Raw genomic sequence first — 14,313 nt, 5'->3', positions numbered from 1 at the left:
AAAACATATATCTAACCATATGACCGTACATGTCGCAGATAGTTGATATGTCAAATAAATTGTCAATACATGGACAATCGACACGCGAAATAACAGTTGCCTACATGTGAGACACGTGAAACGAGGATCGTCGATAATTAAAATAACTCTTATACCATGTTATAAGAATAATAAAATATTGCATGTTAAGCGTAAAAAAAAATAGACATGTATTATGAAAAGTGTATCAAACTGGGTGGCCGAGGTACTAACCTACAATTGGTACGTTGGTGGGAATTTTCATTTTCCCTCTGTTGAACAGAAAAAAGTAAAAATTTCATGGCTGTCATTATGAATGGCAATGAGATCAATATGTAATCATAGAAGTGAGGAGTACTCCTCTGCCATGGAAAGCGTGCTTCAAAAAATGAATGGCCAATAGTAATGAAACAAATTTTCAAAAAGATCACATGCCCATCATCCGCAGCAACTGCAGGCAACTACTCACCATGTGAACTAGAATTGAAATATATGTAAGCTTTTGTCTCGAATTTTCAGCATAATTATATATATATATATCATTGGAAATCTAAGTTTTGTTACCAGTTTATTCAATGGCTCAATGCTCCTTACCTTAGGATTTGAGATTTAAGATATGAATTTTTCTCTCTCTCTCGAGATATTCTTAAATGAAGAAAAAATTTTCAATTAGAATTTTATTTTTATTTTCATTAACAAATCATGCTTTATGTAATAAAGTTAGTAGAGATGGCCAACATTAAAGTTTAGGTTTTCTTGGGTGTTATTTCCACAATTTATTTTTAATTGTTTTTTTTTTATTTTGAGAAGAGAGTTAAATCCAACTCTCTGAATAGAGCATACATGCATCCGTCAAGCACAAGCTCGACCTAACTCGTTTTTTAATTATTATTATTTTAATAAAATAATATTTTATATTTATATTTTAAAATATATTATTTATTAACAAAAAAATTAATGAGGTTCTATTCAAACTTAAAAATTTATATCCAAATTTAACATGAGCTGGGTTGGCTTGCAAGTTTAGATAAACAAATATTTGTACATAGAAACAAAAATATATTTACACTTTTAAAATAAGAATTTTTAAAATTAATAAAAAATATTTGAAATTTTTATATTTTTAATTAATGATATTTACATTTTTAAAATAAATTGTTTTTTTAATATTAATACATTTGCATAAAATTATATCTAAAAATTAAAAATAAGGTATTTTACGCTAAAACTAAAACATCCAAAGGTTACAGGTCACATTCACACTATGTCGGATATCAGGCTGACACGGTCGATAGTCATCACCATAAATAATGAATAGTAAATAATCATACTAGTGCGCCTGCAGAAATATAATGACGTCAGAGATTCCCGAATGATTTTATGCGCTGAAAAAGCAAACACGGTAACAAATTTGCCATGGATAATTGAGCCAAGTCAAATCATTTTTTCTTTTAATTTTGTTATATAAATATTTTTGAGTTTGTTAATTATTGATGTGACAATAATGATTATTGTATTGTATTTATATAAATATATATTTTTAATTGTATAAAAATTATGAAATATTTATTCATAAATTTATAGAAGCATATGCTTGCCATTTTAACGTTCATTTATACAACAGTTGCCGCCGATGGGATTCTTGTCTTTCTTCTTTTGGTTTTACTAGCTATAATTTATCCTTCTCCGTCATCACATGGCACTCTGCGGTACCTCCGAAATCGGTGCCTTGAAAACCTGTGAGGTAGAAAATGGCCCTCCAAAAGAGCCAGCAGGATACAACGAGATCATATCCACTCTTCCTAGCGAAAATGGGTGGAAAGTTTTCCAGCATCTTTGCTTTTACCAAAGCTTCTGGTGCTTCCCTCTCCACCTTGAAGGAGCCATGTATGCTCAACATCATTTCAAGGCTCAGCCAACTGATGTTTTCTTGTGCAGCGCTCCCAAGACTGGTACGACTTGGCTTAAGGCCCTGAGTGTCTCAATTGTAACCAGAAACAGTACTGCCGATAACATCAAGAACCTTTTGCTCAACAAGGTTCCCCATGACTGCATTATGTTCCTGGAAAAAGATTATATCAAGAAGCCAACTGATCAGGAAAGACTACTCCCTCTTGTAGCCACGCACCTTCCTTACGCTGCCTTGCCTAAATCCATACTCGATGCAGGTTGTAAAATTGTTTACATCTGCAGGGATCCTAAGGATGCATTTGTTTCCCTGTGGCACTTTGCAAGGGGTATAAAACTCAACAACAACCCAAATCTCCCAACTGATGTGGCGTTTGACTTGTACTGCAAAGGGAGATCAAATTTTGGTCCCTATTGGGACCATGTTTTGGGGTACTGGAAAGCAAGCCAGGAAAGCCCAGAGAAGGTCCTGTTCATGAAATATGAGGATTTGTTGGGTGACACCATCAATCAGGTGAAGAGACTGGCTGAATTCCTGGGGCGCCCTTTCTCCACAGAGGAAGAAAAACAAGGCGCAGTGGAGAAGGTCATCAGGCTGTGTAGCCTGGAAAATTTGAGCAACTTGGAGGTCAACAAGACTGGAAAATATGGGGATGCCGAGAAGGGGATTGAAAACGCTGTGTACTTTAGAAAGGGGAAGATCGGAGACTGGAAAAATTATCTGACACCCGAGATGGGAGACCAACTCGACAACATCATGGAAGAAAAGCTAAGTGGATCAGGGTTCACATTTCGTGAACCTACCCACTGAAAACTAGTAGCACAATGTCGCATTGAATAAATCAGAGTTTTGGTGGCTCGAATAATGCTTGCAGCAGCTTGCAAGACCTAGTTAGAGTTAAGTTCTGCCTAATGCATTTTCAACGTGTCCTTGAACTTGCAACCACTTTTTGAACTAAAAATCCACTGCATTTCAACGTGGTGTTGAAATTGCAAGGTTTGAATTAATCGATTCCCCGTGTTAAGTTATTGTCCATCACATTGCATTTTCAACCTGGTGTTGAAATAGCAATATCGTTGTATTAAGTAATGAAGTTTGAATAAAGATCCGAGAATGTCTGTTACTAATGTTTATGAATTATGATAAATGCAAGCTCTCCAAAGTTGTTTGTGGGTTTTTTTTTTCTTTTACATATTTGTAAACAATTAAATATTTTATTTAGAATTGTTTTTTCATTGATTATTGATATTATATTAACTCTCAATATTTTTTAAAGAATTGTTTCTATTAAGATTTTTATTATTATATTTTTTAATTTCTATTTGTTAATAATTTTATTTAAAAATTTAGATTATTGTTATTATTAAATTATTTATGATTATAATAATTAATTCTTTTAAATAAATTATTAAGGTTGATTTATTTGAATAATTTTTAAAATTTATTTATATAATTTTGATATAAATTTTTTTATTTAATTTACTTTATATTTTTGTCAAAAATTATACTTTTGATATAATTGTTTTATAACGTCATATTTTACCCTGTACCCTGAAAAGTGAAATCCTGACGCCGCCGCTGATTGTAGGAGAGAAACCATTTTCCATTACCTCCTGGATGGAGCAGGACGAACTGAGAATATAATGTTAGGTTTGTTTCTTTCTCGCAGATGAGCCAAGTCATAAATATGGCATTCTTGTTCTTTCACAATTAAAGCGTCAGTGGATGGTTGGTAGTAAAAGCAGGCAGCGAGCAGCATGCCACGACAATGGTGCAGGGTATAGTGTTGTCCATTTCAGTGCTCTCGTCCCCTACAGCTGTAGACATCTCAAAGCCATGGTGTGGAACAGGAAAATGACACCTCTTTGGGGAAAAATTTGTAGTAGGACCGGTCTTACTATGAAGATATATAATAGAATTTAAAATAAAAAAAAAACTTGTAAAACAAGTTAGCAAGTAAATAACGTAAGTAAAATATATTCTCATTCATTTTTTGTGTTAAATATTATGAGGTTTTTATTTTTAATCACTCTTTTATATTAAAATTAAAAAACTATAATTTTTTTAATATTAGTATTAGAATTAATTACTTTAAATAAATTAAACTCGTTATTTTAAAATATTTAAATGCTAAATTATAATTTCAACTCTAGATAATGGTTACGAATAAATTTAATTGTGATTGTAATTTATACAAGGATATGACAGAAAAAAAAATAAAACTTCCATGGAAACTCTTATCCATTTGCTTTACTTAAAAAAACATATATATATATATATTAATATTAGATTAAAATGCAAGCTAAATAAATAAGAATATTAGAAATTCAATAAAAAAAATAATGCAAAATTCGCTCTGTCAAACCTCTGCTGCAAAGCATAGAAATCAAGGGAGGGATAACCGATTTCAATTTTTGCTTTAGATTTCTAAGTGAAAACTTAAATTCATTGAGTTTCAATTTTAGCCATCTAATAATTAAAGAGAAATGGCCTTTAATGCTCGAAAATTCAAAGCCCCGTAAATGAGCAATTTATTTGTGTCCTTTCCATTGCCGAATCTCTAATAAATTATCTCTGTGAAGGTGAGTCAAAAGTCTTATTATTCTCCATATGACTCTATAAGGATTGACACTTGATTGCCTATGTTTGGCAACGTTGCACTCAACACACAAGTACCAGCAAATGAAAATAGGCAACAGTAGTAGAATATGCTCCTTTTTGGTATAATCTCCCGAATGGTACCAAGCCCATAGGATTTGCACAATACTAGTAGGTTGCATAATAATTATTTGAAATATTTTAATCGGACATCAACAAGAATCCATTCATGCAATAATCTCCATATGAAGAATGAGATATTACGAGGAATACTTTTAAGCCATATAAGATTTCTTGTTTGTATTCTTCTCCAAAGTAGACAGATTACCTTTTGTAAAAATGATGACATCATTTGCAAAGGAACATTCAGAAGAATAACGAAGGGAGGGATATCAACATAAATTTATCTATATATATAATTAATAGTTTCGTTATTCAACCAATTCGAATAGAAAATTAAACCTTGTTAATCGATTGATTAATTCAATGAGATTGAATTTTTTAATAAAAAATCAAAATGCAATAACTAAATTAAAATAATTGAGTTACGATAATTCAAATCTTCGATTTTGATCGACTAACGCTCTCCCTTAACCTTAAGGATGAGCAAGAACATCTATGCTTCTTCTCAAGAGCCGTTACAATTTGAAAGCTTGAAATTCAAAGAAAAGCAATTAGAGGCAAAGATTGTCCCATTGGGCCTGCAAGAAATTAACACACAAATTTCGTATTAAAAAGAAGGTCAAGAAAATTTGGAAATAAACAACAATTGACATAATATTTTAAAAATTCCTAAACTATTTATATAAATTCAAATAAATCTTTATATTTTTATTATGTTGAATCAAGCCATTTTACTTTTATTGTCATAATGGCAAATTGATGTGAAATGGGGACATGGTCTGTATTTTTCACATTTTATATCAATGCTATGTGGGTATAAAATAATAAGACACATTTATATTAATAACTATTAATCAACTATTAGTTATAAAGATTTGTTTGACTTATAATAAAACTATAAAATCTTAATTAAATACAATAAAAAAATAATAACTTATTTAAATATTTTTTAATAATTTAAAGGCTTTTCGTACATTATGCCATAACAATTTTATTGATTAGAAATGAAATTACAATCTTTGAAACTTTTTCAAAATAACAAAAAATTATTGTCTTCATCTTCTTTTTTTCAATAAATCCACTTTAAAAGTTTAAACTAGACTTGATCTGAAATGAACAAAGATGACTTCGATCTTAATCTTCTCCTCATCAAGATTCAATTCGTTAGAGTTTGAGAATTTAGAGAGCTTGAGTCTTCAAAATCTTCTTCTTCCTCTCCTCTCAAATGTGTTTTAAATGACTTGAAAGAGCACTAGAATTTTATTGAAACTTCCTTTCTTTGATTTTATCTCTAAATCTTTTAATTTAATTAGAAATAAAACATGATAATTCATAATTGGATTTTGATTGGTTAAATTCTTACTCTTTATGTTATAATCGATCGAATTTGAATTTTATCTTTACATTATTTTAGTTTATTTAAATATAAATTAGATCACTCATGTGGAAATTTTAATCAATCATACTATGATCTTTGATGTTAATTAGTCAAATCTTGTGTATTTATCTTAAATTAGTCAAAAAATTAGTTATTTTATAATTAATTATATAACTAGCTTAAATGATATCATCAAATCCACAACACAATACATGATTAGTTTTTGAAAACTTTTTTAATTAACTAATTAAAATAAATTTCAAAAAAATGTAACATCTTGTAGTTGGGTGAAATTTTCTCCAATATATATATATATATATATATTGTATTGTATTGAGGACGCTGTCTGGGATATATTTTATTTTTAATTTTAGTTGTTAACCAATAACAAAATACTATGAAGGTTAATTGTGAAAAAGACTAAGTTAAATAAAGTAATGAGTTAGTGTATGATAATTGTTATTATTTTTTAATTACTTTTATTATGAACGATAAATATCAAACATATTGTAATTGAACTAAATTTGATATTTCATCTTTTTTTTTTTTACATATAACTTACAAACTTAATTGGAATCCCATCAATTTATCCATTTCTTAGTGGGCTGATCGAACAAGATAGCAGACCTTAATTCCTGAACTGGGCCATCCAGCCCATTAAACAAAAAGAAGCTCCCTCCTTTGCTTTTCCCTTCAACTCGATCCTTCCATTGTTCCCCTGTTTATCTGCAAAATAAAAACCAAACATAAAATTACAAAATTCCAATTCTCCCCCCCAAAAAAAAAACCGACTTTCTTTTAAATCAAAGCCCAGGTAAGAAACCAAAATTCTTATTGATTATCATAATTTATGGTAGATGCTTTCTTTTTGTTTTTTGGTTAGTTCTAATTAGTGTCAAAATTCTATTCTTTTTACAATCATTTTTGTTTACCAAGGTCAATAGCTGACTAGGTTTCTGGCTTTTTAAGTTTGTGGGGGATTTTTCTTGAGATGGGTCCTATTTATATATTTTTCTAAGTATGTTTTTCTTAAGGCGTGTTTTTGGAAACAATCCCATTTGATTTCCCAGGAGTTTTTCTTCTGATTGATACAATATTAGTGTTGCAGTTCTGCATGGGTGTTTTGTATTTGCTTTTAAGTTTGTTTATTGGTGTGTTTTAGTTCATGAAAATGCAATGGCTTGTAGAGTTGTTGTTCTATGTTCAATGCCTGTCATTCATGAGTGCTTTCTTTTAGAGGAGGGTAAGGTATTGAGTGCTTGTTGTCTCACCTATGTTATGCTTCTTATAATGGAAAATAGGCTGTGGCTATGCCCCTCCTGTAAACTCCATAAACCCCAAGCCTTCCCTCGAGGCTGAAAGATTTGAACTTCTGGCCTTCAAGTTCTAACTGTTAGAACGTCCCTGAGAAGAAACCCTGCAATCATTTGTTTGTTCTGTTGTTTCCTAAGACTGGATAGGCAATGTACTTATCTATTCCAATCCTCATAAAATGTTGTAAGCTTTTTTTTTTTTGTTTTTACTTCTCATACTGTGTAATGACAACATGATTTGTGAATATTGTAAACCACACTGATTCTGTTGAAAGCTAGTTAGTTATAAGGCATTAATTCCTGAAGGAAGTTTATCACATTAATTCCTGACAAAATGATAACTGTTTTCATTGTAATGTTATTATAGGTACAAATGAAACTTTTCATAAATCTTTTTATTTCAATGTTCGTTAAGCAGATTACTGGCATCTGCAAAACATTGCAGGAAACCTAATGTCTATTTTAGGGATCCCATTCTATAATTCAGAGTAATATGTTCATGTGTTAATAATTCAAAAAGCTGCTTCTGGGTTCCATGAAGCTGAATGCATCTATGAAGAATGGTCAAGTTACCAGTGCAATGAACCTGGATTTTCTTAGTTTTGATTGGTTTTCTGTAGGTATCATTTCATATGATACGATTTATTTTTGAAGGTATCTCCTCTGCACTTCTTAGCTAGTGTAGGAGTAGAATTATTTTTGCTTATTTTAGTAATGGATTAGTCACCTACTCATGCCCTAGATAAATTCTGTTTTCTTATGACATTTTACTTTTTAACAATTAATGACAGTATAAAAGAAACTTTTCATTTTAGTTTGGTGCATGGTTGATGTTTGGGGAAATTTTGTGCTGAAACAAAACTGAAGTATGGTGAATGAAGAAAAAAGGAAACATGTAACAACAATGGGATAATAAAATATATGTCTAGGCACCACATGAACATGAAATTATGGTTGATTTGATGATTAAGGTGTTCTATATGTGCTTCAAATAATGGAACATGGAGTTGGTGCTCTATGTCAAATGAAATTATCTTGTCTCTCTGTCCCATGTATATTGTCTTGTTTTAATATTTTTGGTCAAATTTTTTCACCTTTGACTCTATTTTATTTTCAAATGATTATTTATTAAAATTTTAAAAATATCCATTAAAAACTATGAATAAAGTAGTTTTCAAATGTATGCTTTTTAAAATTTATTTTGATAAATATTTAAAATAATTTAATTGAAAGTTGTAAAAATATAAACAGGACAATATATAAGGGATGGAGGAAGTAATTAATTCTGAAATACTTAAATGCTTTCTTTTTCTCAGTGTTTATGTTCTTTGTGTAGTAATTTTGGTTTGCAATTAAAGATGAAGAAAAAATAAATAAACAAAGAGGTCTTTGTGGGTCCTCATAATTTGATTTTGTGCTGGCATTATATCTCTCATTGTTTATGATTGTGTAAACGTTTGATGTTTTTCTTTCCTTTTTTCTTTTTTTCCCTTGTCATTCTTGCGATATTGAATGATTTTAGCATATTTCCTGGTATGTTATCTAACAGGTGTCTGCTAATGGTGAAATCAAAGCAAAGGCAGTTAGCAACAAAGCATGCAAACAAGACAAATGCTCAAAGTGGCAGCTTGGACTCTTTGAACCCCAACATTGAGTTGGACCTGCTTGGAGAAGATGGATGGGTTATAGTTAAAAAGCAGAGAGTCACCATTCTTATACCACCATTGCCTGTGGCTACAAAGTCAAAAATTACAAACCAGGGACCTGGTCAATTAGAAGCGATGCCTGGAAAAGAAGTGGAGGACCAACCAAGGCTCTCTGTTCAGACATGTCCCAAGTTGCCATCTGGGAATGGACAAGAGAAGTCCACTTCATCGGCTCATAGAAAGGGTATTGAAATTACTAGATCTCCTCCTCAACACATTTTAACTTTAGCCAGGTCTCCAGCTCAAGGTGTTAGAGCGGAGCCAGAAATTCCAAGTCAAGTGGTTACTTTAAAATCTCATAACATACACAGAGTGCCTGAAGCCTCAAAAACTATCAGGAGGCCGAGATCAATGCATTCCCCAAGTGTTCCCATTATTGGGAGCATGTTACTAAACCGAAGGCTGAGGGTGTCAAATCTTGAGAGGAAGCTTCAACAGGCTGGTGGGTTGAGCAGGTGGCTGACATCTCTAGGACTAGGTCAGTTTGTAAGGATTTTTCAGGCCAAAAGTGTCAATAAATTTCAGTTGGTGAATCTAAATATGCAAAAGCTTAAAGATATGGGTGCAGATGCGGTTGGTCCCAGGAGAAAGTTGATCCATGCTATTGACTGTGTCTGTCAGCCATTTTGCTTTGAGGCCATATAGATATACCAGGAGCTAGTTGCAATAGCTGAATTAGAAGGGAGAAGTTGAAGAATGGAGCAGTTTGAACTTGTTTTTTTTTTTTTTGGTAGATATTGAGGTTGTAACCACAGCAATTTGACACAAGGGAGTGAGAGCTTATATTGCAGCTATCCTCTACGGGCTGCATGTATTTTGAGACAATTACTTGGGTTAGATATCAACTAACCAGGTTGGAAATGATGACTTTATTGTGTTCCAAAATTTAATAAGCAATTTGTACATGATCCAGGCCCAAATCAAAAGGGTTACTCCAAGATGTGTAGAGGAGATATATACAGTCAACTTTACGTGGCTCATCAGCTGGAAATCCTTCTTGACTTGTCAGCCTGCATTTCAAATTTTTACTATGTTAAGGACCGAGCATACAAACCAAGGAAATTTTACCAGTTTTCTGTCCTTACTACCTGCTGTATCTAATCCGGAATCCAACTCCATTCGCAAAACTTTCCGAGACAGTCGCAGGTCCTTTAACTTTGCAAATTTCTTCGGTTTGTTTGGTTGAGATACAACTCAAACTCATCCTAATTTCCATGGTTAAGACATTGTTGTGGCATCTCTCAATGCGTCAGCCATGTCAAAGCAGGGTTTTTTTTTTTTTCTTGTTTTCACAGTTTTACGGTTTTTCCATTTTCTAAATAACAACATAGTACAAATTAAGCCGTTCATGTCCTATCTTGCAGAGGCACAAAAATAAAAATACATAAAAATCAGAGTTTCTTTTTCCTTGCTTCCCTTTATTGGCTTTCATTTTGCATTCGATCAAATCTGTGGAGTCCAATCATGGCTCAAACTAGTGTCATGGATTTAGTTGACAAAATTAGCCCATCACCTTACTGACATAGCTGCATGAAATTTCGGAATTCTGTAAAAAAATGGTAAGATTCCTTAGTTATTAGATCTACCCTACTGTTTTGTCTCATTGGACATCCATCCCAATCTCTTCATTGGTTGAAGAATTGGTCTCAAACTCTCAATCTCGTTCTTTCAAGTTCTTTACCGCTTGAGAACAGCAACGCGGCATTAACAGTCCGAGCCAGGGTGGCCTAGGTCTCCTGGTGTGCCACGGAACTGGTTGAAAGTTGAACCCTGTTTTTCTGTCTATCTGTCCACAAACTAAAAAACCAGACCCAAAGAAACCAGGAAGTTTCTGTCAAACTACAAAAGAAAAAAAAAATGGAGGAGAAAAATTCTGATAGAATCCCCTTGATCAATCCATCGCCATCAACCGCAACAGATGGAACTGCATCCAAACTTCAAACTATAGGGAACATCATAGTTTCAATAGTTGGAACTGGCGTTTTGGGCCTTCCTTTTGCTTTTCGAATCGCTGGTTGGCTTGCTGGATCAATTGGTGTTATCCTTGCTGGCTTGGCCACTTATTACTGCATGCTCCTCCTTGTTAGTATCAATTCTTTCCTTCTTCTATATTGCCTTGTTTGTGTCTTGGTTAAACTGGTGTTTATATCTTGCAAAATGTTTCTCAGGAAACATGAACTTCATTGTCTTAAGAACATTTAGCCTGGATATTTGGTTAATTTCTCTTGGGGAAAGATATTTAGTGCCCAAAAGAAAAGAAGTTATGTTTTCGCTTGGATATTTGGTTAATTGCTCTTGGGGAAACATATTTAGTGCCAAAAAGAAAAGATGTTTTGTCTGTATAAATTGAATTTTGTATAGAACCCTGGGCATAAAATTTAAGTTCCTGCTGGTGGTCGGAGTGGTGTGCTTTAATATAAGCATACACAAAATTTGATGGGCTTATGTTTATCCAAGAATTAAACTTTTTACTCTTTCTTTATTCTTCCTTTTCTTATTGAAAGGTTGCTTTTAACTTTGGTCTACAGGTGCAGTGCAGGGATAGATTAGCATCAGAAAAAGAATTACCAGGAACAACAACATATGGTGACTTGGGTTACAGGTGCATGGGAAGGCCAGGCCGTTACCTGACAGAATTTCTCATTTTCATCTCCCAATGTGGAGGATCCGTAGCATACTTGGTATTCATTGGCCAAAACCTTGCATCAATTTTCAAAGGCCATGGCCTCACTATTGGATCTTACATATTCTTGTTAGTCCCAATTGAAATTGCACTCTCTTGGATTGGCTCCCTCTCTGCCTTTGCACCATTCAGCATATTTGCCGATATATGCAATGTGTTAGCAATGGGGTTTGTTGTTAAAGAAGATATACAACAGGCAATTGGGGGAGATTTTTCGTTTAGAGATAGGAAAGCCATCACTGATAACATAGGAGGGTTACCATTTGCAGGAGGGATGGCAGTGTTCTGTTTTGAGGGGTTTGGAATGACACTGGCTCTGGAGGCATCTATGAAAGAGAGGAGGACATTTCCTAAGTTGTTAGCCATGGCTTTTACATGGATCACTCTTGTCTATGTTTTATTTGGGATTTTTGGCTACATGGCTTATGGAGATGAAACAAAAGATATTATAACGCTAAATCTTCCCAAGAATTGGACAGTCATTGCAGTCCAGGTAATTTACACAAATCTTTTACATTGCTGATTGTGCTTCTCATTTGTTTTTGTGCCTCTTCACATCTATTTTTCAGGTACAGCTTTAGATCTTAGAAACTTATACAACTTAAATGTTCATACTCAGTAACTTTTTCATAATGCAGAAAGCCCTGTTGTCCCCACCAACCCACCCCTAAGTTAAGAAGCTTAATTTATTCTTTAGTGACATCTTCAGAAATTATAACTGGTTCTCGGCATCTGTTGCCACACAAAAAAACTGCCCTGCTTATGTCTACTTTGTCATTATCTCATAATTTTTAGATTGCTGCTATTGGAACTTGTGAGAGTGGTTGTCTTTTGCATGTAATTATGTCATTCTAGAGCATATAATATTGATAGAAAGATTTAGTTGGATCATCTTAATGGGTATTGCAGGTTTAAAGAGACCAAAAAGATTGTTGTAGTTTAGACTCAAGTATCATGACTTAGGTCTTAATCTTTTGTGCTAGTGACAGGGAAAGCAGGCTGGTCGTAAGTCCTTTCCAGTTAATAATAAAATTTCAAAGTTATGCCAGGCATATAAAAATGGTGAAAACTGTGATGTCATAGGTCTCTGAATTATAATTTTTTTTTAATTTACTTCAAACTTTTGAAGCATAATAATTTTAACATCTCATCTTCTTTAATCCTACATCTGCTGCTTCACTTAGTAAAAGTAAAAGCTGAATATGTGCTCACTGACAACAGATCGGCTTGTGCCTGGGGCTAGTATTTACATTCCCAATCATGGTACACCCTGTTAACGAAATCCTGGAGGGGAAGTTGAAGAAAAATTTATGGCTTCAGAAGCTTCACGACAATGATGCTGAAAGTTCACTTACAAGATTAGGAAAGTTTGGAATATGCATCAGTCGGGGAGTACTGGTAATTGGGTTGGCAGTCTTGGCATCATTCGTTCCGGGGTTTGGTGTATTTGCCTCTCTTGTTGGGAGTACTGTATGTGCACTAATCTCATTTGTTTTGCCAGCCTCTTTTCACCTGACATTGTTGGGTTCATCCTTGAGTTTCTGGCAGAAAGCCTTGGATTTTTGCATTTTGTTGTGCGGATTGCTTTTTGCGGCTTATGGTACTTACAACACCATAGTCGGAGTCTGAAAATATCTTGGTTTCAGAAGATTCCAAATAAAAAATTTTAGCGTTTCAATTAGATTAATGGACAACAACATGCTTATGAAGTTGTCTAGAAAATCTTGGATTAATGGCAGAAAGCCATGGATTGTTTCATTCTGTAGTGCGGATTGCTTTTTGCAGCTTATGGAACTTATAACACCATAGTTGGAGCCTGAGAAAATTCTTGATTTCAGAAGAGTTTGAAATCGAAAAATCAGTTCTTTGATTGGATTAATAGACAAGATATCATGAACCTGTAAAAGTATGCAGGTTTAATGGCAAGACAGTCAACATTTTACCAATGCAGTTGTATTATTTCTTCTACTTCCTATTTTGCTGAAGGAAATATGTTAATATGCAGATGAATAGATTTTGCTATTTGTTATATACTCTATTCGCTTTTCAATTTATTGTCAATGATTGAATTCTTTATTAGTATTTGCTTTTGTTTTTCTCCTACCATGTAGTTATTTCGCCAGAGAAGTATAAAATCTGAATGCTTTATTTGCAATGTTGATCAAGGTTTACTGTTTCATGTTGTTTACTATGAATTTATCTCCTATGGTGTTGAAAAGCAAAGGTGCTTTCCATGTCTAAGATGTGATAATTGTGAGGTCATTTATATGAAAAATATTGAATCGGTCCACCTATCTATCCTTGCTAGCTGGGTATGGTAACCTTATTGGCGCTGGACAGGTTAACTTGAGCTAGAAAGATACTACTATATGCCATTTTTTGCAGACGTATCCCTGATAATGAATTTTCCATGTCTGTGAATATGTTCATTAGTGATCGATAAGCAAATATGCCGTCACTCTCTCTCTTCCCTTTTCTTTGTTTTTTCTTTTATATATAGTTCTGTCAAACTTTAGCAGAATTCACAACTTTGCAGGCCATAAACTTGTGGTTTGAATAAAGGCATGGTGCTCTCAGAAGTTTTT

The 14,313-nt window shown here is 33.2% G+C and overlaps 2 protein-coding genes and 1 pseudogene across 3 annotated transcripts; all 3 read left to right on the top strand.

Moving 5' to 3' along the window:
* Positions 1–1,604: 1,604 nt before the first annotated feature.
* LOC110415355 (flavonol sulfotransferase-like pseudogene) lies at positions 1,605–3,054 on the top strand (annotated as a pseudogene).
* A 3,684-nt stretch (positions 3,055–6,738) lies between these two features.
* On the top strand, positions 6,739–9,950 carry LOC110415253 (Sterile alpha motif (SAM) domain-containing protein). Of its 2 annotated transcripts, none has more exons than XM_021426845.1 (2): positions 6,739–6,840; positions 8,889–9,950. In XM_021426845.1, the coding sequence occupies exon 2, from the start codon at positions 8,899–8,901 to the stop codon at positions 9,688–9,690; it is 792 nt and encodes a 263-aa protein (XP_021282520.1). In that variant the 5' UTR covers positions 6,739–6,840; positions 8,889–8,898; the 3' UTR covers positions 9,691–9,950. The 2 variants fall into 2 exon arrangements, with proteins under 2 accessions (XP_021282520.1, XP_021282521.1); XM_021426846.1 differs by lacking the exon at positions 6,739–6,840 and adding an exon at positions 6,866–7,993.
* A 317-nt stretch (positions 9,951–10,267) lies between these two features.
* ANT1 (aromatic and neutral transporter 1) lies at positions 10,268–13,883 on the top strand. The gene is made up of 3 exons (XM_021426844.2): positions 10,268–11,127; positions 11,574–12,221; positions 12,950–13,883. Exons 1-3 carry the CDS (start codon positions 10,903–10,905, stop codon positions 13,355–13,357), a joined length of 1,281 nt encoding a protein of 426 aa, XP_021282519.1. The 5' UTR covers positions 10,268–10,902; the 3' UTR covers positions 13,358–13,883.
* The last annotated feature ends 430 nt before the right edge of the window (positions 13,884–14,313 follow it).

The sequence above is a fragment of the Theobroma umbraticum genome, unplaced genomic scaffold (assembly GCF_002168275.2).
Source record: "Theobroma umbraticum cultivar Fairchild unplaced genomic scaffold, ASM216827v3 scaffold_147.0, whole genome shotgun sequence".
NCBI classification, from domain to species: Eukaryota; Viridiplantae; Streptophyta; class Magnoliopsida; order Malvales; family Malvaceae; genus Theobroma; species Theobroma umbraticum.
Note: the sequence above shows the minus strand (reverse complement) of the source record. Positions and strands in the feature narration are given on the sequence as shown.

Excerpts from the sequence above, each read along its gene's own strand:
- LOC110415253 (XM_021426845.1), top strand. The coding sequence starts at position 8,899 with ATGGTGAAATCAAAGCAAAGGCAGTTAGCAACAAAGCATGCAAACAAG.
- ANT1 (XM_021426844.2), top strand. The coding sequence starts at position 10,903 with ATGGAGGAGAAAAATTCTGATAGAATCCCCTTGATCAATCCATCGCCA. Across the intron at positions 11,128-11,573 it reads ATTACTGCATGCTCCTCCTT|GTGCAGTGCAGGGATAGATT; the intron begins GTTAGTATCAAT and ends TTTGGTCTACAG. Across the intron at positions 12,222-12,949 it reads GGACAGTCATTGCAGTCCAG|ATCGGCTTGTGCCTGGGGCT; the intron begins GTAATTTACACA and ends CACTGACAACAG.